General features: G+C 65.2%; 5 protein-coding genes across 5 annotated transcripts; 4 read left to right on the top strand and 1 right to left on the bottom strand.

Annotated features, from left to right (window-relative positions):
- Positions 1–6,639: 6,639 nt before the first annotated feature.
- Positions 6,640–7,254, top strand: EMIHUDRAFT_56961 (hypothetical protein; the record flags this gene model as incomplete). The annotated part of the gene is made up of 1 exon (XM_005757986.1): positions 6,640–7,254. A coding segment is annotated over one exon (615 nt), but the record flags the coding sequence as incomplete, so codon positions are not given.
- A 2,164-nt stretch (positions 7,255–9,418) lies between these two features.
- On the top strand, positions 9,419–10,260 carry EMIHUDRAFT_220046 (hypothetical protein; the record flags this gene model as incomplete). Its single annotated transcript, XM_005757985.1, has 2 exons — positions 9,419–9,880; positions 10,003–10,260. 2 exons carry the CDS (start codon positions 9,419–9,421, stop codon positions 10,258–10,260), a joined length of 720 nt encoding a protein of 239 aa, XP_005758042.1.
- Positions 10,261–10,839: 579 nt separating this feature from the next.
- EMIHUDRAFT_220045 (hypothetical protein) lies at positions 10,840–12,197 on the top strand (the record flags this gene model as incomplete). The annotated part of the gene is made up of 3 exons (XM_005757984.1): positions 10,840–10,971; positions 11,043–11,366; positions 11,466–12,197. 3 exons carry the CDS (start codon positions 10,840–10,842, stop codon positions 12,195–12,197), a joined length of 1,188 nt encoding a protein of 395 aa, XP_005758041.1.
- A 3,404-nt stretch (positions 12,198–15,601) lies between these two features.
- EMIHUDRAFT_438955 (hypothetical protein) lies at positions 15,602–20,165 on the bottom strand. Its single transcript, XM_005757983.1, has 14 exons — positions 19,700–20,165; positions 19,269–19,300; positions 19,085–19,190; positions 18,886–18,915; positions 18,464–18,579; positions 18,085–18,175; positions 17,464–17,834; positions 17,349–17,439; positions 17,106–17,140; positions 16,908–16,966; positions 16,762–16,836; positions 16,260–16,487; positions 16,027–16,088; positions 15,602–15,954 (listed from the first exon to the last, which is right to left on the bottom strand). Exons 1-8 carry the CDS (start codon positions 20,141–20,143, stop codon positions 17,421–17,423), a joined length of 1,209 nt encoding a protein of 402 aa, XP_005758040.1. The 5' UTR covers positions 20,144–20,165; the 3' UTR covers positions 15,602–15,954; positions 16,027–16,088; positions 16,260–16,487; positions 16,762–16,836; positions 16,908–16,966; positions 17,106–17,140; positions 17,349–17,420.
- Positions 20,166–22,499: 2,334 nt separating this feature from the next.
- EMIHUDRAFT_359888 (hypothetical protein) lies at positions 22,500–23,746 on the top strand (the record flags this gene model as incomplete). Its single annotated transcript, XM_005757982.1, has 4 exons — positions 22,500–22,540; positions 22,819–22,820; positions 22,870–22,963; positions 23,244–23,746. The coding sequence occupies 4 exons, from the start codon at positions 22,500–22,502 to the stop codon at positions 23,371–23,373; spliced, it is 267 nt and encodes an 88-aa protein (XP_005758039.1). The 3' UTR covers positions 23,374–23,746.
- Positions 23,747–23,981: the final 235 nt, after the last annotated feature.

The raw sequence follows: 23,981 nt of genomic DNA, 5'->3' as shown, positions 1-23,981 counted from the left end.
TCTAGCCCTAGATTCACAAGCACAATCCACCCGCCGAAGCATCGCTTAGGTTACTTGGCTAGAATAAGACCGAACGCACGGACTTCCTAAAGCGAGCGTCATAAACACGACAACCTAGGCAAACTATCTAACAAGATTTATGGCTTGCTGAAGAAGCCGGCGCTAGACCGCATTCTGACTACAACCCTGCGTCACTCAGGGCCGAACTACGCAGGGCAGACTTAGAGCCGGTTTGGCGAAATGGAAATCCCCTCATGATGCCAGCAGCAACAAGCAGCCACACAACCCAAAAGCTCACTTGTATGGCTGCTTGTGCTGCCTGCTTGGCAGCACAAGCAGCCACACAACATCCCGCTTCATCTCGCCTCCTAGTCTCGCCTCATCTCGCCTCATCTCGCCTCACCTCGCTTCATCTCGCCTCACCTCGCTTCATCTCGCCTCACCTCGCCTCATCTCGCCTCACCTCGCCTCACCTCGCCTCACACCTCGCGCCTCATCTCGCCTCACACCTCGCCTCATCTCGCCTCTCCTCGCCTCATCTCGCCTCACCTCGCCTCATCTCGCCGAGGTACACCTCGCCTCATCTCGCCTCATCTCGCCTCACCTCGCCTCATCTCGCCTCATCTCGCCTCATCTCGCCTCACCTCGCCTCATCGCCCCTCACCTCGCCTCACCTCGCCTCATCTCGCCTCATCTCGCCCCACATTTTTTTCTTTTCTAGACCACTCCGAGACCGACCCAAGACCGACCCGAGACCCGAGATCGACCCGAGATCGACCCGAGTGCCGAGATCGACCCGAGATCGACCCGAGATCGACCCGAGATCGACCCGAGATCGACCCGAGATCGACCCGAGATCGACCCGAGATCGACCCGAGATCGACCCGAGATCGACCCGAGATCGACCCGAGATCGACCCGAGATCGGCACGAGCGATCAACCCAACAATGCCCCAAAGCCCCCTCTCTGGGGGACCCCCCCTCACCCCGAGTGTCCGTGTCCTTCGCGAGTCACCGATGGGGAGCGGGGGGGGGTGCGAGATGCACAGGGGAGGTTGTGACTTGTGAGGTGTGAGATCGGGACAGATAGGTGACAGCAAGCAAATTCGACTTGGAACAGAAAGCGAGTTTTTGAGCCCAAATTGCCAGCAGCCCATAACAACAACCAAGAGATGCTCGCCCTCTCCTGCACGGCAGCGCTCTCCTTCGCCGGCCCCGGCCTCTCGCGGGCGGGCGGCGCGGCGATGGTTGGTGGCCAAGTCCAAGGCCGCCCCCCCTTCCTCGACGCACGCGCCGCCGGCACTGGGAGGGTATCAAATCAAGTATAGCCTGGGACGGAGCGGGCAGTCTGCCGCGAGCCGCGTCGCGTCGCCATCGGGCTGGTTTCAAAGACGGAAGGATAAAGGGGGCGAACGCCACCAAGGAATATCAGACGTGTCCACCAAGTCGCAAACTCGCAAGCCCGAAAGGACGCACGACGCATGACCTCCGGCACGACGATGGCCACCTCGCAGCGCACCACCCCGCGCGCCGACGTCGACGACATCAACGTCGACGTCGAGCAGTCCGCCTCCGCCGGCAAGCCGGCCAAGAAGCGCACCAACCCGCTCGCGACGATCTCCAACCTCCGCCACATCCTCAGCGTCCACAAGGCGGCGGGAGCCGTGGGCGGGGCCGTGGGCGGGGCTGTCGACACCGCCGGCGCCGCCTCGCGCGAGACGGCGTTGCTCGCGGGCCGCACGCTGCTGATGCTGCTCAACAACCCGATCACCGGCCCGGCCACCATGCGCATGCTGCGCGAAGGCCCCGACACCGCCACCGCGCTCCTCGACCTGCTGCTGGTGCCCGTGCTGCCGACGGTGCGCATGCTCGTGGGTAAAGAGCTGATTGAGATGTCCCAGCCTGGTGCCGCCGTCCCCGTCAACAGCGTCATCACCTTCGCCTTTGCGCGCCGCCTCAATGTCGAGCCCGGCGACCTGCGCGCGGGCAAGGTCGTCCCAGAGCTGAGCCTGCGCCTCTCACCCCTCGCGGCGGGGCTCGGCGGGATGGTCAAGATGGTCGGACAGGGCGGCGCCGCCGTCGGCTCCACGGCCGCGTCCGCCGTGCCCGGCAAGAAGACGAAGAAGGCGAAGGCCGACGACGCGCAGGGTTCGGTGGCGGCGCTCAAGGAGCTGCGCGACGCGGGCATCATCTCGGGGCGAGAGTACGAGCGGAAGAAGGCAAAGGCGCTGGGGACGAACGCGGAGAAGGCGTACGAGGACGGCTTCGCCGCCGGGCGCGCGGCCGCTCGGGCGGAGCGCGGCCCCTTTGCCGCCTGCCTTCCCAAGGCGCAGACGGCGGCCGAGGCGGCCGAGGCCAAGGCGGCGGCGGAGGCCAAGGCGGCGGCGGAGGCCAAGGCCAGGGAGGAGTGGCCGGTGGAGTACCGCGACATCAAGGAGCAGATCATCAAGATGACGCCCACGCTCAAGTTCTCGCTCTCGCTCGGCCAGCTCGACGCCTATGTCGGCGCGACCGGCTGGCTCGGGTCGCTGCTCTCGGGCTCGACGCAGCCGTCCGAGGCGGCGCTCGCGCGGCTGCGGCTCGAGCGCGTGTCGGTCGAGGCGCGGGTGCGCATCTTCTGGCACCCGCGCGCGCAGAAGGCCAAGGTCGTGATGCTGAGCGAGCCGCCGCCCAAGGTGGTTGAGCTGTCGCACGAGCTGACGGTCCTGCGGTCGTGCGCGGTGCCGCCCGAGCTCAACCAGCGGCTGCTCGAGCTGGTGCTGCCAAAGCTGGCGGGCAAGTTCTTCGACATCGACCTGAAGCCGCCCCGCGGCGAGGACGCCGCGCCGGACAGCGGCGACGAGGCTGCGGGCAGGGCGGGCAAGAAGAAGACGAAGAAGAGCTCCTCCGAGAAGAGGAGCCCGCGGGGGGAGGGGGAGTCCGAGGCCAAGGCGGACGACGAGGCCGCGGACGACGAGTGAGTCGGGGGCGCACCGCCGTGCACCGCTCCTCGCAGAGGCGTCTATTGCACCAGTGGCGCTGTCGCCGGCCGAGCCGCTCGCCGAATTTGTTGCGCAAACTGTGATTATGCTTATGGCGCTCTCTCTATGTTCGGTGACCCAGACCCTCAGAGATGTTTACTTTTCACATTCTTTCTGTCTATTAACGAGTACTATCACACATGCACATGCACAAAGGCTCGTGTATTCCCCTCTATGTCACACGAGATACTAAACTGACCTGACACTTGCGCATCTTGCAAACAACAAAACACCATGCGTACCTCACGAGTTACGTGTAGTGCGAGTCACAAACACATATTCACGCGAGGCTGCCGGCTTTTAGTACAGCTCTCGGCGACAGTTGGGGCACGTTGGCGCCTCGTTGGCACCATTGCTCGACCCGCGAGCGCGACGTGCCTGCGCCTTCCATTCGTTGAGGCAGTTGAGGTGGAACGGCTTCTCGCAGAGGCAATGATGCCGCCACAGCGCGCCGCCCTCCACGCCCTCCAGGCAGATGAGGCAGCACTCTTCCTCATCCTCAGACGCCTCACCGGCCGGCTGAGGCGGCGGCTGAGGCGGCGGCTGAGGCGGCGGCTCTGAGGGGCCCGCCGCGGGTTGCTGCGCCCTCCGCCGCCTCTCCTCCTCCCTGAATGTCTGGAGGATGAGCCGGCTCGCTCGGTCGATCAGCTCGGCCTCCTGTGCGTCTCGCGCCGCCCGAGCATTGCGCTCCTCGGCCTCCCGGATGCGGCTCGCGACCCACCGCTGGTACGCCTGCTCCTCCGCAGCTTCCGCCGCCGCCGCCGCCTCGACCTGCCGCGCCCTCTCCGCATCCCTCCTCTCTCGGTACTCCCTCTTCCTCCGCATCCGCTCCTCTCGCGCCGCAGCACGCCTTTCCCTCGCCGTCGCCTCCGCCTCCGCCTCCGCCTGACGCTCCCTCGCCGCCTCCGCAGCCTCCTCCTCTCGAGCGGCCGCAGCCGCAGCCGCGCGTGACGCCGCCTCCTCGCGAGCGAGCGCGGCCGCCGTGCGCTGTCGCGCCGCCGACGCAGCCGACGCAGCAGCGGCCTCCTGCGCCCGCCGGGCCTCGGCCTCGCGCTCCGCCGCGGCCCGCGCCTTAGCTTGGCGCGCCGCCGCCCTCAGGTCTGACGCCCGTCGCACCTCAGCAGCCCGCGCGGCCCTTTGCTGCGCCGCTTCTCTCGCGGCCGCCTCGCCCCGCAGCGCCGCGGCCTCGCGGTGCGCGAGCTTCTCACTCACCCGCTGGACCTCCTCGGCTTCGAAGCCGGCACCGTAGCGTTCGAGCACAAGCGATGCGTGTGAGCAGTCCTCCAGCGCCTCCGCGTGCTCGTCTAGCCCAAGCCGAGCCTGCGCCCGATTGCTCAAGCTGAGGATCAGCGGCCACGCGGCAGACACGTCGGCCTCGAAGACGGCGAGGTTGTTCACCGCCTCAGTATACGCCGCCGCCGCCGCCTCGTGACTCCTGGTGCGCATGGCGTCGTTGCCGCGCTGCCTCGCCGCCGCAGCCTCGGCCACGGCGTCGCTCACGTTGCGGCGGCGACGCTTCCGCACCTGCGCACGCAGCTCGACCATCCGCTCTTGCTGCCGGGCATTCAACGCCGCGACGACCTCGTCGGCATATTCGAGGTCGGAGGTGCCGAGACCGCACACCCTACACGCCATCTCGCCAAACCAGAGTGTATTGGGCGCGACGTATCCCTTCGACGCGGCGAGGCCAAGCCAATAGATCATCTGCTGGTAGACGGCGTCATCGGCATCCTCGGCCCGAAGCGGCCTCTTGTTCTGTTGCCACTCAGTACCCAGCAGCTTCGATTCGCAAATGTGTGCCACCGCGATACACGCCTCGCCAAGGCCATGACGAGCAGCCGCGTAGTAGAGCTCACACGCCTCGTGAGGGTCGCGCTCAGCGTTACCGACGCCGAGGCCACCGAACATCAGCACATCGGCGAGCTTGAGCGTAGCAACGGGGTCATTCTCCCCGTAGGCAGCCTCTTTCAGCTCGGCGAGGGTCCGCGGCCCAGACCGCAGCCACCTCCTGACGGCCGCATCCATATCCAGGCCGTCTATGTCGTCGCCGCTTCGAAAATTGCGCCGGTTCAGAAGCTCCTGCCCGAGCCGCATTGACCATTGCCCTTTCATCTCGGGTAAGCCCGCCTCGGCATCGAGCTGCGCCTGAGCATCATCGCCGATCTTTCTCATGCTCACCTGGATGCTTCTGTCGATGTCCGACCTTTGAAATATCTCTTGCATCTCGCGCTCTGTGTCGGCGTCCATCCCTGAGCCGCCGTCAGGGAACGTGAGCGTAGCAGCCTGTGTGAGGGCGAGAGGGCGAAGGTGAGGCTGAAGGTGATGGCGTGACGGTGTGAGGGCGAGGCTCGAGGGCGAGGAACACGCCTCATGATAGGTCGGCGAGAGGCTGGCGTTGTTCGCGGCGAAGTGGAGGACCGCTTGCAACGACATCTTGGTGAACACTCCGTAGCACACCGTCGACGGCTCGGCCGCGCAGAATCGCTGTGCGAACTCGCTGAAGGCGGACCGAGTGGTGCTATCCTTCACGGAACAGACGGAGCGCATCATCATGACTTGGCCAAAGGCGCTGCTCGCGAGGCCGGCCGCGCGGATGTCGTCGCGCGCGCACAGCATGAGCGCCGCCAGCGGCTTCTGCTTCAGCAGCAGGTGGAAGGCCGCCATGTGCTCGCACATGAGCTCGCACTTTGCCACCGTGTCCTTCGCGAGCCGCCGGCCGTCGGAGCACAGCGCCGCCAGAGCCACGTCGAGCCTCTGCTCGGCGGAGACGTCTCGGCCGATCGCCTGGTACTTTACGGACCAGAGTGTCTGCAGCGGCTCGTAGAACGACCACACATCGGAGTACTCGCCGCGGTTATTCAGCACGTTGTACACCGCGCAGCGCAGCTCGATGCCTGCGATGACCGGCTGCAGCAAGAGCGCCTCGCGGCCACGCGCCCAGCCGTCGACGAATTCGCCGAGCGCGCGCGGGTTCGCAGAAGCGGCGTGCGCGCGGAAGCACGCGATGATTGCGCCTGCATCCTGCCGATCTGCGGCCGGCGAAGCCTCGGCGGCGGCGGCCACAACACCCGCGGCGAGCACGACAGGGCAGCGCGCGTACACCGGGCGCAGCTCGTCCGGAGTTTCTCGGTTGAAGCGATCTCGTGGCTCGCTATCTGACACCGGCATGGCGCCCGACATAAGAGCACCGCACACGCTGCTAGTGTCGGTGGCTCCCGACTCCTTGGCAACGTTGAGGAAGAGTGCGACCGGAAGCATGATGCTGTTGCTCGGAGAGAGCACGCGCGTGTTGCGCACGCACACGATGGCGACGAGATCGCGACCAGGGTCGTGCAGCACAACGTTGTATGCGTTGATGTCCGGCCGGCCCAAGTAGGCCTCGGGCCGTCGTGCACTGGCCATGGGTTTGACGCCGTCAGCTCACCGACGCACAAAATCGTAACGAGAGTCTGTGCAGGGTGTGAACAGCAGCTCCTGACCACGGCCGCCTCGCCTTGCTGAAGGTCCAGGTGCCCAAAAATAGAGAAATTCTTGCTTGGAACCCAAATCAGCGCCCCGGCGGCATGCTCGCTCCCTGGGACCAGCCCTTCACGCGTACCATCGGCGAGGACCTCCAGCGAATGACCGTCTTCCGCCTGGCCGGCGACGCGAGCCACGCGCTGGCGTGGGCGGTTCTACTGCTCATCCTCTGCTGCTCGCGCTCGGCAGCGGGCCTGTCGCTGCGAACGCAGGAGCTCCTCTTGCTCGTTTACGCCTGGCGTTATCAGGACCTCGCGTGGAACTTCCTGAGCTTGTACAACTGGTGCACCAAGCTAGCCTACCTGTCGCTCGCTGTCTGTGTCGTCTCCGCCTGCCACTGCGTGCCCGCGCTGCGCCGCACGCGCAACTACTCGACCGATCTTCGGCCGCTCAGCACGCTGCTGCTGCTCGTGCTGCCGTCACTCCTGCTAGGCTATGCCACCAGCATGGACCGCACGAGCCCGTTCGAGAACCTTTGGGCTTCGTCGCTCTACCTCGAGGCGGTGGCGGCGGTGCCGCAGCTGGTGCTCATTGTGCGCGAGGGCTCCTCCCGCTCGGCGGTCTCTCACTACATTTTTCTGCTGGCCCTGTACCGCGCCTTCTATCTGGGCAACTGGGCGCAGCGCTACCGTCGCGAGCCCTACTACTGGCAGCCGCAGGCGTGGACGTCGGGCGCCGTGCAGACGCTCTTGTATGTGCCCTTCTTCATCGTCTACTGCCGCGCGAAGCTCTGCTGCCTTCGCCCGCATGCTCGCGTGCAGCTCACGGAGATTCGCTCGTTGCTGCGTGGCGGCGACGAAACCGGCGGCGGCGCGGCTGAGGGCACGGCGGACGGCGTCGTCGGGGGTGCCGTCGTGTCAGGTCCAGCGCTGGAGCATTGCAAGTTCCGCTGCCCTTCGTGCGGTACCGACATTTTGGACATGCTGCGGCCGGGCCGGCTGAGCACGGTGCGCTGCAAGTGCGGCGAGGCCTTCCAGGTTAACCTCGAGCCGCAGGCCAAGCCCGCCGCCGCCGCCGGCGCGAAGAAGAAGAAGAAGGCTTGTTTCGGCTCGCGGAGCGTCCGTGGCAGCCCGGGCGAACTGCGCCAAGCAACACTTGAGTCGTTGCCTGAATGATCCTCTGAAATCCTCTCGCCGTTTCTGAATTCTTTGTCGTCGACTCTGCTTGAAAGAAAGAAACCAGAAGGCCACTGCCTAAGCCTCGACGGCTCCATGGCCGGCATGTTGGGTACTATACGGGCGGCGGGAAGTGCGCTTCCTGCCAGGCGCTAGCGGTGGAGCTTGGCTGGCTCGATACTGTGCACTCAGGCCCGGAACCAGACGGGCTGCGTGGTGACGACGCGCCGGATGCCGTGCCGACGGCCGACAAGATGCCCGACGCGACGGGTGGGACCATGTCAAGGTCGGACGGGGCGGTGTTATTTAGCCGCAAGTCTTACCGGGAATGCACGCAGCGCCAGAAGGCCGCGGTGTGGCTCTGCGAAGGCTGCCACACGCACCAGCGCACCACAAGCATGCTTGCCCGGAGGGCCGGTCTCTGCTGGTTGGGTGAGCGGTGGGGGAAGATGCTGTGCAGACCGAAGTAGTGCGTATTATCGCTTCTAGCTTGGAGGGTGTGTGTGGTCCGTCTCCAACCCCTACACCACATATCCCACACCGGTAGAGCTCGACTGCACCTCGGCAAGCATACGAGAAAAAAATTGCAACTCATTGCAACGCCTACTGACACAGACGCAGGCTTGCCGTTGGCGACGTCGGTTATCAGAGGGGTCAGGTCATAGTGACGCGCTCGATGGGATGCTGCATTGACGCAGACAGCAAAAGCATCGCAGGAGCGGAGACCTTCTCATGAGTGGCGGCTCGCACCATGCGGCAGTGCGGACACCAGGTGCGCGAATTTAAGCACTTGGAGCACTTGGAGTGCAGTCATCAGCCTCACATCCAGGGCCGGGGAGCTAAGAAGCGCACCCAGCGGGCCGGATGATCGGGATCGGGCTACGGGCTAGAGAGCCCACGAGAGCCCTGACCCCTAGGGGGGGGTGCGCGTTCGCAGGTAGAGGGCCGTAAAGTAAACACGGGTCTCCGAGGGTTAGCTCCGCGCTCCAGGTTTCCCCTAGCAGCAGAACGCCCCCTCTACTCGGAGCTAGTAAACACTCGACACGGACGGACTCGACGCCCTTTCCGGGCACAGGCCCTTTTGGGCGAAACAAGACCAACCTACCTACCTATCTGGGAGGGGCCAGCCAGTGTGGAGGTTCTCCCTTATCACTCTTGATTTGCCAACAATATATTGGCCTAAGCACAATATTCTCGAATATCTCCGAGAATATAGATGGTCCCGCGCACTTTCGTATTCGAGAATATTCTCGAGAATATAGATGCCCCGGCGCGGCTTTTTCTCAAGAATCTACGAGTTTTCTTCAGCCCTTGACCTTGGTTGACCTCGAGTCTCAAGATATTCTTGAATATTCTCGACGTTACATCGCGGCGTCTAGAACGGTCTTGACTACAGCTTCTCGAAGCAGCTCTTTTGCCCCCTCAACAGTAGGTTTTGGGTCGATGCAGACGGAAATCTTTAAGTTTTCGACGTTCCTGAGCGGTTTGGGAGCACAAACCTCTACTTTAGAGCGATTTTTGGCGTCCGCTGACCTCTCGCGTGGTGAAAATATTCTCAATATTCGAGAATATTCTCGAGAATATAGATGGTCTGGCGAGAATATAAGCAAAAGAATATAGATAGTACTTGGCGAGAAAAGCGTGCTTAGGCTAAACAATATACCTATTCGACACCCTACCCTACTGTGTGGACAGACCCCCTATCCGGCTACTCGAGTAGGAAGCCCGGGCCCTGACAGCGCCTTGCGCCTGTTTCGTGGTCCATATGAGCTGCCGCGAGTACATCGCGGAGGAGGCCGCTGCACTGCGCGAGCAGCGTGCCTCCACGGCCGAGCTGCGTGCGGCCATAACCTCACGGGCCGTCGACGCCCTCGAGGCCGCGATCGACGCTTGCGCCGCCGCCTCGGAGCCGAGCAGAGCCGAAGCGAGGAGGCTACTGAGGGAGCTGCGGGCGGCCGAGTCGTCGGAAGCGGCGGCGGCATCACAGCAGCGCCACTCGGCGGCGCACGAAGATGACACAGCGGCCGAATGGGCAGCGGCGCGGCAGCGTGCAGAGCGCCGAGACCCGTACGAGGACGACGCGAGCACTCCAACCGACGACGCGAGCACTCCAACCGCCGCAGAGCGCGAGCGGAACGAGCTGAGAGCGCAGGCCACGCACGCGCGCATCTTGGGCGAGGCGGAGAACGGCTGCCGGCGAGTGGCCAGCGGCGCGTGCCGCTTCTATGTGACGCCGCCGATCAACGGATACTACCGCCGGCTGGTAACCCTAACCGTAACCCTAACCGTAACCGTAACCTAACCCTAACCCTAACCCTAACCCCAACCTAGGTGCACGAACTGGCTGAGTCGCACAACCTGGCACATGAGTCTGTCGCGGACGTCGGCACCGTCTACACCTACAACTGGTCGCGGCACGGCAAGCCGTGCTTGAGCGATTGCCCGTGCACGTTCTGCTTGGTCGGCCTGCAGCACCAAGACGGCGGCAAGGCGGTCGTCGTCGCGCCGGTCGGCGCCTTGGACGACGCGCTGATCGCCGAGGCCAGAGCGCAGGCAGCAGTCAAGGCGCCATCGGAGGGAGGCTCGATCGCCAAACGAATGCCGTGAGCCCGTGACGCCACTTCCAACTGGTCTATGTTGACTCTTGCAGATCGGATGAGTCGAGTTGTATGTGAAGAAGATGTAGGATTGCGAGCGTAGGTGCTAGCAATCGTACAGAGATGCTACGATTGCGAGGAGGGCTGCTCACTCTCAATCCTAGCGGTACAAAAGTGAAACGAAGAAGGTTCACCGCCACCGGGGCCACGACGTTTTGAAACGAACTGAATTCTCGCAATTCTTCGACTCGAAACTCTCCCGCCGGCGCGGCGGCCCGTCTCCTCGCGACCCGAGACTACCCCGGCGTTACCCCGCGCTGCTTTGGGGCCGCATACGTTAGGACGGGTTAGTGCCGGGTTAGCGTCGGGTTAGCGTCGGGTTATGGTAACCCGTTCTGACCCGTGCTAACCCATGCCGGGTTAGTGTGGCTTAACCCGGGTGTACCCACGCTAACCCGCGATTACCGAAGGACTCACTTTCAAGTAGGAGACTTAAGGGAGTGAATTCTCGCAATTCTTCGAGTCGAACTCTCCCGCGCCGGCGCGGCGGCCCGTCTCCTCGCGTGCCGGCGGCACTGGCTCGAGTCCCATGGGCAGAGGAGGGCACGGTGATGGCGGTGACGCACCGTGCACGCCAGCCGCGGCTATCGTCTTCCTGGTCGCTCTTTTCGCCGGCACCTTCTGCACCATCTTTTGCAAGGCGCCGATGCCAATCTCGCCTGTACCCCTCCACCGATACGCCGCCCTCACCACCGATGCGCCGCCCTCACCACCTCCGAGTGCTCGCCGCAGGCAGCGATGGGCATGACCACCGAGGGCTACACGGGCGAGATGGAAAACACAAAATTCCCCATCTTCTTCACGTTCGCCATGTTTCTGGGCATGTCTTGTGCGCTGCCGGCGCACTTCATCAACGAGGCCTGCAAGTCCAAGGACTCAGGCATGCCCGACACGCCGAAGCTCGGTCTCAAGGGCGTGCTGCTGCTGGGCCTGCCCTCGGTCTTTGACCTTCTCGCGACGGCGCTGACCACAGTCGGCCTCCTCCACATCCCGGCCTCGATCTGGCAGCTGCTGCGAGGCGGTGCGATCGTCCTCGTCGCGCTGATGAAGAATTTTGTGCTCAACGACCCTCTCAACAAGACGCAGTGGGCCGGCGTCGTAGTCATCGCCGTCGCCATCGCCATCGTCGGCTACTCATCCACGATGGGTGGCAAGGCGCCGGAGGCGGAGGGGCGGCGGCTCGCGGTGCACGCCGAGGGGCAAAATCCGATCCTCGGCATGGCGGTGACCGCACTCGGCACGCTGATGCAGTCCTTCCAGTACGTGTACGAGGAGAAGGTGATGGCGGACATGGACTGCCCGCCCCTGCTGCTCATCGGCACGGAGGGTGCCTTCGGCTTCGTCCTCTGCGGCCTCGTGCTCTACCCGATCGCCTACGCCATGCCAGGCGTCGACCACGGCCACTACGAGGACCCGTTCAACACCCTCCACAAGATCTCGCACAACATGACGCTGCTCGGCTTCATCGCCTGCTACACCTCGCTCATCTTCGTCCTCAACTCGCTCTCGATCGTCATCACGTACATGCTCTCCTCCGTCTGGCACGCCATCCTCGACAACTTCCGGCCCGTCTTCGTCTGGATCTCATCGCTGATCATCTTCTACCTCGTCTCGAGCGGCACTGCCGGAGAGGAGTGGACCTGGCCCGCGTCGTACGTGCAACTTCTCGGCACCGTCGTGCTCCTCTTTGGCACCGCCGTGTACAACGGCTCGGTCGCCTTGCCCGGCCTGGAGGACGGCGAGCCGCTCAAGGAGACGCTGCTGCCCTCCGAAGGAAGCAAGGCCTCCGCCTCGCCGCGCGCGTCGATCCCGCAGCTCGGCCTCAACAGCTCGCCGGTCCTCGCGAAGAACGTGATGCGGGTTGCTTCTGGACGGCTCAGCCGGTAGAGAGCAACAGGTTCTGACCGAGAGGGGTCTCTCAGCCGGGCTGCTGGCTCCCTGGCTGGGCATGAGCGTGATGATCATATGTGTGACAGCGATGTGATGGCGCTGATGGTGATGCCCTTATCGCTTATGCAGGCGACGAGATGCAATTTATTCGAAGATAAGGAGTGTAAACCCTGTTGGCTGTTTTGGGGCACCACACAGCACGACTCTACGACACGTGGACGTGCGGTGCTGCGGTGTACCTCACTCTCCTCACACACAAGTAAGAAAAGAGATGTCCCGCAACTTGTATGGTAACACGGACTACAGTACGGCTCTACACATATGACATATGTTGTCGCCGCTCTCAGCACTCTGTGTGCACGAGCTGTGTGAGAGCTTTTACCTTGAGAGAGGCTCCAGTGTTCCGCGATCGGAAGCTCGCATTCAGGCACGCCGGAGAGAGCGCGCACGAATCAGGAATCACCTGCTGGGGCTGGTTGCCGAGCGATCGCCAAACTTCCTACCAAATTATAGTAGCCATTGTGTCGCGCCCGCTGGCAGGTGGAAATGGCAGCCGCGTATGTGAGATAGGCACGTGGAGAGCCGATGCCATGCTCGAGGCCTCCGGCAGTCCGCACCGCCTCGCGAAAGGGAAGCAACGATCAACTCCAGCTTGGACTTGGGTGCGCCGAGCGCCCGGCGCGTAGGTCGCGACCGACGCGCAGCGCGGGCACGTCGCGAGCACAGGAGCGGGTGCCGTGCCACTAACCTGGTTGTGCCGGGCAGGGCAGTGCCGCTTCCGGCGAGCGCCGGCGAGCGCCGCCGCGCCGCCACGCGGTCGTCATCCTCGGCGAGGGTTCTTCTGCCCTCCGCGCGCGTGCGCGCAGCTCTGCGCATTGCTGCACATTGCTCCAGGAGAACATTCTCCTGCAGCAGGGTGCAGAAGGTGCTGCAGGGCTGCTCGCCGCACGGGCGCCTTGGCGCTCGGCCGCTCCTCTTGCGGCTGGTACGAGAGCGAGGCTCCTCTTGCGGGTTGGCTGGTACGAGCTGGCCGGCGGGAGGCGGCGACAGGCGGCGGCTGGCGGCGGGGGCCGCGGCGGCGCGCGCTCGAGAGGCGGAATGCGGCGCCCGCGTGGCGCGGGCCGCAGAGGTTGGCAGAGCCTCGGCAGAGCCAGAGGCTCTGCCCTGCTGGAGGTTCCCGCTGGCGGTCTGCCGCCGGCGGTGGGTGGGGAGGGCGGCTGCCCTCGCCTACCCCTCATTCCTGGGCGTGTCCTCATCTACGTCACCGCCGCGATAGGACGCTCGGGCTCGTCGGGCGCGGCTGGCGCCGCGTCTTTTTTTCTCGAGTGGCCACGGGTTTGGGGAGCGGGCGGGGCGGCTGCTGCGGCAGAGGCGGAGGGCGGCTGCCTCCGCCCGGTTTCTGGTGCGTCCTGGACGCTGGACGAGTCCGCTTTTACGTCACCAACGAATGGCTGCCGCCCGAGTACGACTTTTGGGCGCGGTCGTTGCTGCGTCGATTTCTACAGCGAGGCCACAGGATCAGAGGGCGGGTGGGGCGGCCGTCGAGACGCCGGCGGGGGCGGCGGTCGAGCGGGCAGGCGCGAGGGCCAGGCGAGACGGCGGGCGGCGGGCGGGGCGGCGGGCGAGGCGGCTGGCGTCGTGGGCGCGCATGGGGGAGGCGGTGCGGGCGGCAGGCGCATGCGCGGGTGAGGGTCGGGCGGGGGGCGGTCACGCCCTGCGCCTCACGCCGCGCGTCCCACGCACGCCCCGCGCCCCGCGCCCCCACGCCCCCACCTCGCGCCTCACGCCTCCCTCCCCACCCTCTCAGGCATTTCTCGTCCATACAGTGCACACTGGGGCTCGGCCCCAAGTGCGCTGGCCTCGCGTCTCGAGGGGGGGCTCCGAAAGGTCGGCATGCCTGGCATGTCGGCTTATACTAGGCAGGTCATTGGCCTCCCCCCCGCCAAACTCGGCCATTCCAACGGCCAGGCCGCTCGCTTAAGGCTGATTGGCTAGACGAGCGGTCTACCTCCACGGGGCTGCTGGCGCAGGGGGAGGTGTCAATCACGCTCCCGGGACGCCGGACGGAGAGATCGGGTTGGTCTCCCCCGCCTTCAGCCCTGACCCGACGGGGACGCCATCACCCTCGCCCAGGGATCTACATGCTGTCTCAAGGTCCGACAGGTTCGGCACCGGGCACCGCCTCGGTATACAAAATGCGCCTGCGGGCGGACCCTCACAGATCACAGATCACGACAAGTTCCCTGATAACTGCCCGCCGGCGCCTGGCCGATTGACGCCAGCACGTGGCGTTGCGACCGCTCGCTGCGGTATGTCAGATCCAAGCTTCAGCGGCCGGCCAACTTCAAGGGAGGTGCGGCGGCCGAGCAGCCCCCCCGCCCTCCTCGATCCCGATCCAGTCGTCTTCGGGCAGATCGTCACCGCAGATCTCCAGCGCCAAATCGATCTCCTCGCTGCAGCCTTGCCCCAGTACACCGTCGAGCCGGTTCAGGCGCCGTCCGACTTTGTGGTCACAGCGCCGCCGGGCCCGCTGGGCCTCAGATTCTTAGACGATGGAGGCGCAGGTGGCATCTTGTGCAAGGCTGTGCAAGACAGCGTGCTCGAGCAAAAGCTAACCGCGGCGACGGCAGCGCGATCAGAGACCAGAGCTGCTGCATATGTCGTTGGAAACCGCGGTGGAAACGTGGTGCTCATGAAGGTCGACGACACCGACGTGGCCACGCTCAGTCGCGATGGGGTTATCCAGTTGCTCCAGCAGAGCGCAGGTAGGGTGCGCACCCTCGCCTTCCGCGCCAGCGACGAGGATGTTCGGCGGGCTGCGCGCACTCTGCGACTCACCCACCGTAACAATGTGAGCACACGTGAGGATGCGGGACTTTGCTGCGACTGCGAATATGGCTTGCGGGACCACGTTTGGGAGGTGGAGCTCGGTCCTGCCAACTGGATCGTGACGCACGTGTGTTCAATCCGTATCCAATGGAACGACGAGCTCAGACAGGAGCGCATGGACGTGCAGTCGACCGTCACCTCGCTCAGGAACCAGCACTATTCTGCAGAGGTCGTGGTCGGCTCGGTGCCCGTTGTCACACCCGCGGTACCGCAGCAAGTGATGCAGCGCGAGGAGGCAGGCATCGCTGCGAAGCTCGAAAGGCTCGCCGAGCTCAAGCAGAGCGGTGCTTTGACGGATGAGGAATTCCGAGCCGCCAAGGCCAGGGCTCTCCTGGAATGAGGACCATCCACCCTTTTCACAGGGAAGGTTGGAACGCACACGGGGTCTTGGACAGCTTGGTCAAGGAGGGCCCGGACGCAGCCCCCACAAGAGGTACGGCTTTACGTATCATGCTTGGGGATGGGCTTTATACACGGCTTTTGCAACACCATCGGCACGGACTTCGTCTCTTGTCTTTCTTGAAAATAGTGGATGAAAGCGGAAGAACCACTCCCTCGTCTAGATTGGAGCTCTCTCTCTCGCTCCCCTCCCTCTAAAATGCGCGTGCTCAAAGTCAGCCAGTGCGCGCAACGGTCGCACGCGTGCGGGGTGCGTTTGATGCCCCACGCGCCACGGGCTGTGGGCGCGGCCTCCTGCGCCCTGGAGGCTCCCTCCCTCGAGAGCTGCGGTCGCGCCCCTGCACACCCAGCGACGCGCCGAGCCGCCCTCTCGAGCCCCTCGAGCCCCTCACCCCTCGAGTGTGAGCCGATTCATCCCCCGCTGAATCATGTCGTCCCGCTGCTCGACCGCCGCATCAATCAGCACCTGAAGGAGGGCTCCGAGAGGCGGGTCTCAACAGGGTCGACGGACGGCCCAGCTGCCGCAGTGGAGGAGGGCCTGCAGCCGCTGCACCACCGCAAGCATGTCGGTCTCACTCTGGGCCCAGCACTTGAACTCGCCTGCGGACATTTCGCGGACTATTTGGGTCGCGTGCCGGTCTCGGTGCCGCACCGGCACTGGTTGCCGATGCTTGTGGGGATGGAGGGGGCGGAGGTCGATATGCGCCTCGGCGAATCTCGGCGAATCTCGGCGAACCTCGGCGAATCTCGGCGAATCTCGGCTAGACTCGCCGAGCGGCTTCTCCTTCTCCTCGTGCCACACACGGAACACCTCTGCCTTGTCCTGTGAAGTAATCGTCATGCGTTAGCGCTAACGAAAGAGCGAATGCCGGCGCGGAGCGGCTCTGGCGTGTCCCTCTCGCTCTTGTCGCGCTCGGGCTTCTTTGCGAACGAAGCGTGCGTCTCGGGCGGGGTCGTGTTCGCAGCGGCGACGCGCAACGCGGCGAGCGGCCACAGCGCCTGTTCGATTCGTTCCTTCGATTCGTTTTCTTCGAGCGGCCACAGCGCCTCACCGGCGAAGTAGAGATGTGAGCCGAGGTGCGCCGAGGTGCACTTAGGTGCGCACGCCGAAGTGCACTCGCTGAGGTGCGGCCGAGATGCGGCCGAAGTGCGGCCGAAGTGCGCCGAGGTGCGCCGAGGTGCGCTGAGGTGCGCTGAGGTGCGCTGAGGTGCGCTGAGGTGCGCTGGGGTGGTCAGAGAGTCGCCGAGAGTCGCCGAGATTGCGTCAGGGCGCCTTCTTGGCGAAGCCCTCTCCCTTTGGCCGGCAGACAAGCAGGTAGTCGGAGAAGACGTACCACTTGTACGTCGCCTGTTCGCTGACAGCCGTCCGTCAGCTTCGGGCTGATGGTGGAGCGAGGGCGTGCCCACTCGAGCCGCGGCCCTGCGGCCCCACGCGTTCAGCGTCGAGGCCGTAGGTGACTTCATGTCGACGAGCGCCTGAGGGAGCGAGGGAGTGAGGGGTGAGGGGTGACGAGGTGAGCCGTGGGAGGCGGCATGCCGACGAGCGCCTCGAGGTGGAGGAGCCTGCCCGCCTGCGGGACATGTCCCGGACATGTCATGGACATGTGCTGGACATGTCGAGGTGGAGGAGCCTGCCCGCCTGCGGGACATGTCCCGCACGTGTGGGGGGGCGGGGGGGGGGGGGGGTCCTGTGTGGGGGGGGGGACCTGGACCTGGTCCGGACCTCTCACCTCCCGCAGTGATCGTGGACTGTGCACTGCGTGGCGGGCTGCACAATCTCGGCCACTCTCCCGCCGGCCTCCCGCACATTGTCTCGCTGGAGCTCGGGCGCCTGCATGAGGCGGACTAGCCCCCTATGACTTGGCTGTATGCCCGCCGTGCTATCGTGCGAGAAGGCCTGGACCTAGATCCGGAAGCACACGTAATACTCACTCACATCCTGAGGGGCGGCGAGCGCCGCTCACGCCAGCCGGCACGCGCCGCTGCAGCGGGCAGAGGAGCAGGCGGAGGAGGCGGACGGGCGGCGGTGCGAGGCGAGGGCGCGCTGAAGACAGCTGCGGCGGCGCGGGCGGCGGAGGAGGCGGAGGCGGCGGCGCGGGCAAGGGAGGAGGCAGAGGTGAGGGCGAGGGAGGAGGCAGAGGTGAGGGCGAGGGAGGAGGCAGAGGTGAGGGCGAGGGAGGAGGCAGAGGTGAGGGCGAGGGAGGAGGCAGAGGTGAGGGCGAGGGAGGAGGCAGAGGTGAGGGCGAGGGAGGAGGCAGAGGTGAGGGCGAGGGAGGAGGCAGAGGTGAGGGCGAGGGAGGAGGCCTCCATCTGCCGTACCCGCTCGTTGACCTCCGAGTTGAGCTCCTGCGGGCGCCTCGGGGAAGTGTCTCGGAAGTGCCCCAGGGAAGCGCCCCCCCTCCCGCCACCTCCCAAAACGCGGCGCCTGCGCGAGGGGCGTACACGTGGGTGTGGGCACCGCTGCCGCTGCCAGACATGTCGCCTGTCCCGCCGCTAGAAGCTACGGCGCGGGGCGTGGGATGTCGCCGCTGTCACCGCTAGTACCCGCGAGTGGCGCAGTCCTACCACCGCTGCTACCCCGCGAGTGGCGCGGCGCCTGCAGCGCCGCGAAGGCGCTCTCGCACGTGGTCCGCATCTGCGACTCTGGCTGGCTGCTCTTCTTCATCCGCTCGAGCAGCAGCGGGTACCTAGACAAAGACACCCTCCGTATGCTGCTTGTGTGTTTTCTTTTTCGAGGCTCGAGCAGCGGGTACCTATCCATTGAGTAAAAGAAATCGCGCATGGAGTACCTTCGAGCGATTTCTTTTATTCGAGCAGCAGCGGGTACCTATCCATCGCAAACGGGGCGGCGCTACTCAGAGTCGAGACAGGACCAACGCCTCGACGACGACGAGGAAGAGGAGGAGGTGGGCTCGGAGGTGGGGGGCTGGGGGGTGGAGGGCTCGGGGGCGGGGAGGGAGCGGCAGCGGGCAAACCTATTCCGCCGTCTCACGAGCAGCTTCAGGGCGGACAGTGTCACGAGGAGGAGCGAGGGGCGCTCGGGCGGCAGCGGGTACACGCAGAGCCGCTGCACAGGCCGGAAGAGCAGCGCCTAGCCGGGCAGGCGGCGATTTCTTTTCCGGGCCGCGTTTCTTTTTCTGGAAGAGCAACGCCTAGGGGGCGGGGGGGCAGGAAGCTTCGCGGAAACGTCTCACACACCACGCTGCAGACGCTGCGCTGCAAGGAGCAGCGCCTGCAGCTGGGCGCCTCCTCGGGATCATCTCGGGTGATCTCGGGTGCTCTAGGGTGGTCTAGGGCGATCTCGGATCATCTCGGGGGACATCTCGGGTGGTCTAGGGAGATCTAGGGAGATCTCGGGATGTCTCGGGTGATCTCGGGAGATCTCGGGAGATCTCGCCTGCAGCTTGACGCCGCGCGCCTCCTCCGCCTACAGGCAGATTCCGAGAAGCTTCGCCGAGGGCTCGCTCCGCTGCCTGGCCTCCTCCGGGCAGTCTCAGGCCATCTCGGGTCCTCTCGGGCCATCTCGGGTCACCTCGGGCCCTCTCGGGCCCTCTCTGGAAATCTCGTGCAATCCAGGGCAAACGGGTCCCCTCCGCCTCGACGAGGGCGGTCGCCGCGCCGCTGTGCTCCGCCGCCACCTTGCAGAGCGCCTCGGCCACGTTCGGGTAGTTGCAGCAGTACGTGGCGTACATCCGAAAGTAGCTACGGGGGGGGCAGCTCCGGGAAGGGTCGGGGAAGGGTCCGAGGGCAGGGCGACACGCCGCGGAGATCTGGAAGCACGGCAGAAGCTTTGAGAAGGCGTCGACGCACGCCTGGCCCGGGGCGACTCGAGGTGAACAGAGATGCCCCGAGATGAACAGAGATGAAAAGAGATAACCCGCGATGACCCTAGATGGCCCGAGAGGACCCGAGAGGACCCGAGATGGCCCGAGATGAAACGAGAAGGCGCCGAAAGCCAGAGCTGTGGTGGAGGTGGCGCCGGAAGCTATGCCAGAGGCTGTGCCAGGGCTCCGCCTCTGAAGTGTCGTGTGCTGTCTCGGAGCGGTCTCGGAGCGGTCTCGGAGCTGTCTCGGAGCGGTCTCGGAGCGGTCTCGGAGCGGTCTCGGAAATGTGCGTGGCGGCGAGGGCGGCGACCGCCAGGCCAGAGTCGGAGGCGGTCTCGGGACGGTCGTGGAACTGTCTCGGAAGTGTCTCGGAAGTGTCTGGCTCGCCTGGCCGGAGTCGGAGGCGGTCTCGGAGGTCGCCCTCTCGAGATCGGTGCCGAGGCCTTGGTGTAGGCCTTGGAGCTGCGGCAGGTTCGAAAAGATGGCGTAGTGCAGCTGCGGCGGCAGCAGCGGCCGGAGCGGCTCGAGAAAGGAAACCGCGACCGACTGCAGGTCGGCCAGGTAGCGCGCCTCGGTCGACACAAACTCGGAGACGCAGGTGCTGAGCTCGCGCACTTTCTTGTCCCGCGCCGCCTCCTCCAGCGCCGCCTTGGCCTCCTCCTGCGCCTCGAGCACCTCTGCAATCTGCTGCAGCGGAGCGGCCGCGTGCCGCGCCGAATTCTGAGGCGCGTCCGACCGGAGCGAACTGCGGTCAGAGATTTGACGCATCTCAACCTTGGGCACGTGAGCCTCGCCGACGGTCCGCTCGTCGTTCGGCGCCATGTCCGTCATGGGATGGGCGAGCCGCCTTCCGTCCAGAATGCCGAAATAAGAATCCGCACTGGTGTAGTACAGTGTGGTGGGTACGTGCGGGGAGTACAGTGTTGTGTGTTCGCTAGCTCCGAGTAGAGAGGGCGTTCTGCTGCTAGGGGAAACCTGGAGCGCGGAGCTAACCCTCGGAGACCCGTGTTTAATTTACGGCCCTTTCCCTGCGAACGCGCACCCCCAGGGCTAGACGCACGGACACACACAGAGAGAGAGGGACACAGACAACAGCGAGCGCGCACACCCCGCCCCGTTCGCGCAGCGCATGCACATGCATCACACAGCACACACACCAGGCACGCTCGGACTCGACGGCCTGCGATGGCGATCACGTGATAAAAAGAATTCAACAACCACTCCCACTCACAACAAAAGCACGGAACGCGAGAGGGAAAACGAGAAAAGAATGTTTCCATCCTTCCTTCGCGCGCGCTTGAACGGGCAGTTCTCAAGACATTGCACACAGGAGTGCCGGCGCGAGAGTTCTCAAGAGACGAGCCTCTCTCAAAAAGCACACGGGGCACGACGAGCGCGGTGACTGCACACAGAAGAGAGCCTTGAAAAGTCTCCTATTCCTAAGCCTTCAACCAAAAAGAAAGACGCTTGCTCAGATCGGACTCGACGGCCTGCGATGGCGATCACGTGATAAAAAGAATATTACAATCACTCCCTCTCACAACACACGGCACGGAAAACGCGAGAGGAAAACCGAGAAAAAGAATTTTGCCTTGGCGCGCTTGAACAACAACCACACGAGCACACGGTGTTCGGCTCTCTTGTCTCTCTGTCTCTCTCGTCTCTCGTCTCGGTCTCGTTGCCTCCCTCGCCTCCGCCACGTTGCCACCGTGCCACCCCGGCCTCGCCGCCGCCGGCCTCACCGCCGCCGCCCAGTCTCTGTTGAGCCCGCCGCCACCGCCTCCGCCGCACACACCTGCGCCCTTGTCCCTCCAGGCACGCCACCGCTGCGCGTCGACATGGCGTCGGACCTCAAGGATGTCACCAACAAGATGGCGGCAGTCAACGTCGGAGACGGCAAGGCGGGCGAGAAGAGCACCGCCGCTTCGGTGCGTGCGCCTCCCAACAAAATCCGCCGCCCTCGCCGCCGCGCCGTATGCAGCGCGCGCCCTCTCCGCCTCCCGTTGTCGCCATCTGCACTCGCGCCGCGGCGCCGGCAGCCGCGCAGCCCGCGCACACGCCGCAACACGCGGCGGCGCCCCTCTCTCGCAGGGCTCCCGGACGCCGAAGAAGCAGTGGTCGCTCAACGACTTTGACATCGGCAAGCCGCTGGGCAACGGCAAGTTCGGCAAGGTGTACCTCGCGCGCGAGAAGAAGACGCACTTCATCGTCGCGCTCAAGGCGCCCGAGAGGGTCCGAGAGGGTCCGAGAGTGTCCGAGGTTGCTGCACTTGCTGCAACCACATGGGCAGGGACCGGGCGGCCGCCAGCCCCCTCCCCGCCGGCCGGAGGAACCGCCCACGGCCGCCGGGCCGCCCTCACCCCATTGCACCGCATTTTCCTTGTCCAAGTTTTTGGCCCCCCCCCCCCCCCCCCCCCGCCCCCCCCTTTCCACACACACATGCACGCACAATCCCCCCACACCTCACTCCCGCCACCCCAACCGACTCTGACCCCACCCCGCCGCCGCCGCAGCACGTGATTCACCGCGACATCAAGCCCGAGAACTTGCTGCTCGACCTCAAGGGCGAGCTCAAGATCGCCGACTTTGGGCGCGATCCAGCCGAGACGCAGCCGAGACGCAGCCGAGACGCAGCCGAGACGCAGCCGAGACGCAGCCGAGACGCAGCCGAGACGCAGCCGAGACGCAGCCGAGACGCAGAGCTCAAGATCGCCGACTGATTTGGCCGGCGATGCCCCCCCTCAATCTCCCCCAAATCTCCCGAGATGGACGAGCCGCGGACGTGCCTGCACAGGCGTAGTCGGCAGCCTTCCTTCCAAGAGTTGACCCTCCCACCCACGCCCCAACCTCCGCAGGTGGTCGGTGCATGCGCCGAACTCGCGGCGCACAACGATGTGCGTCCTGCCACCGCTCCCCCGCACCGCTCCCCCGCACCGCTCCCCCGCACCGCACCGCTGCACCGCACCGCTGCACCGCTGCACCGCTGCCCCGAACCTCGCCCCCGCCCCCTCGCCGCCCCCTCGCTGCCCCCCTCGCCCTCGCTGCCGCCTTCGCCCTCGCTGCCGCCTTCGCCCTCGCTGCCGCCCTCGCCCTCGCCGCCCGAGGCGTGGCCCGAGGTGGCTCGAGCTCGCAATCTCCCCCGATCTCCCGGCGCAGGTGCGGCACGCTCGACTACCTGCCGCCCGAGATGGTGGAGGGCAAGGCGCACAACCAGACGGTGGACGTGTGGTCGCTCGGCGCGCCGCTAGCCGAGAGACCGCCTCGAGAGGCTGCTGAGACACCGCCTCGAGAGGCAGCCGAGACGCAGCCGAGACGCAGCAGCCGAGACGCAGCAGCCGCGGGGCAGCGCAGTGGCGGCCGTAGGCTGTGCAATGTCGTTCAGACGCACACGCGAGCGTCTTGCCTGGACAGCACTTGCCCTGCCCTGTGTCGATCTTGCCCCCCCTCCCCCCCCCCCTCTCGACCTCTCGACCTTCTCCGACCGTCCCCCTCTCCCGCCGCCCCAGGCGTGCTCATGTACGAGTTCCTAATTAACTATTAATTAACTACTAAATTAGGCGTGCTCATGTACGAGTTCCTCGTCGGCTCGCCGCCCTTCGAGGCGCAGGGCCACCAGGAGACGTACAAGAAGATCTCGCGCGTCGACATGCAGTGCGCTTTTAGACGCGGCCGAGATGCAGTCGAGATGCAGTCGAGATGCAGTCGAGATCGCCGAAGCAAGAAATACCCGCCTCTCACGCGCGCTACTGTCGGGCACACAGTGCAGACCACACTTGCCGGCCGCCGCCGCCGCCGCCGCCGCCGTTGCGTTCCTCTCCGCCGCCGCCGCCGCAACCCTCACCGCCGCCGTCGGCGCCGCCGTTGCGGCAACCGGCACGCATGCCTCCTCCGCACGGCTGAACCCCCCCCCCCCCCCCGGGTCTTCTGCCAGGTTCCCTGAGCACGTCTCCCCGCTCGCGCGCGACCTGATGACCAAGCTGCTCGTCAAGGAGCCGTCGCAGCGGCTGGCGCTGGGCGAGGTGCAAAACCACCCGTGGATCAAGGCGAACTGCGGCGAGTAGACCGCAGCGGGCAGCGGGCAGCCGCGCCCGCACAGCAGCCGCGCCCGCAGGGCAGTTTGGACGCCCAGGCGGCGGCGTGCGTCGCCGCTGTGGGTTGGCGGCGGGCCGAGGGTGTCCGTCTCTATTGAGCGCTCTCGCCACACGCGAGAGTGGTGGCGCGGGCGTCAAGTCGCCAGCTTCACCCCTTGTTTGGCGGGGTCTTTACCGGCATGTGTCTGTATGTGTATCTGCTCCGACGCCAGCTCGACGCCGAGCGGTGGAGAGCTCCTCTGTGTAAGCGGGAGAGACGCGTGGAGAGAGGGGGATTGCGATTTGCGTGGGGGCTTCGTCACTCCTGAGCTGCGCCTCCGCCACTGTAACAATCAACGAGTCAGATCCTGTCACTGGACACTGCTCACGCACTCGTGTCGGTTTACGTAAAGGGGTAAACCGTCCGGGTACCCGAGACGGGCGATTTTACTATAACTAGTAATGGCTAATGCTACTGTAACGAGTAACGTACTCAAACGTAACTCGTAAGGCTAAAAGTGGGAGTAACAAAGCTAACAACTTTTTACTTATAAAGTGCGAGGAGCACGAGCAGGAGCGACGCCACTCGCCAGGGCCAG

The sequence above is a fragment of the Emiliania huxleyi genome (genome assembly GCF_000372725.1).
Source record: "Emiliania huxleyi CCMP1516 unplaced genomic scaffold EMIHUscaffold_89, whole genome shotgun sequence".
Taxonomy (NCBI): domain Eukaryota; phylum Haptophyta; order Isochrysidales; family Noelaerhabdaceae; genus Emiliania; species Emiliania huxleyi.
The sequence above is the reverse complement of the archived record's forward strand: the minus strand, read 5'-3'. Positions and strand labels throughout refer to the sequence as shown.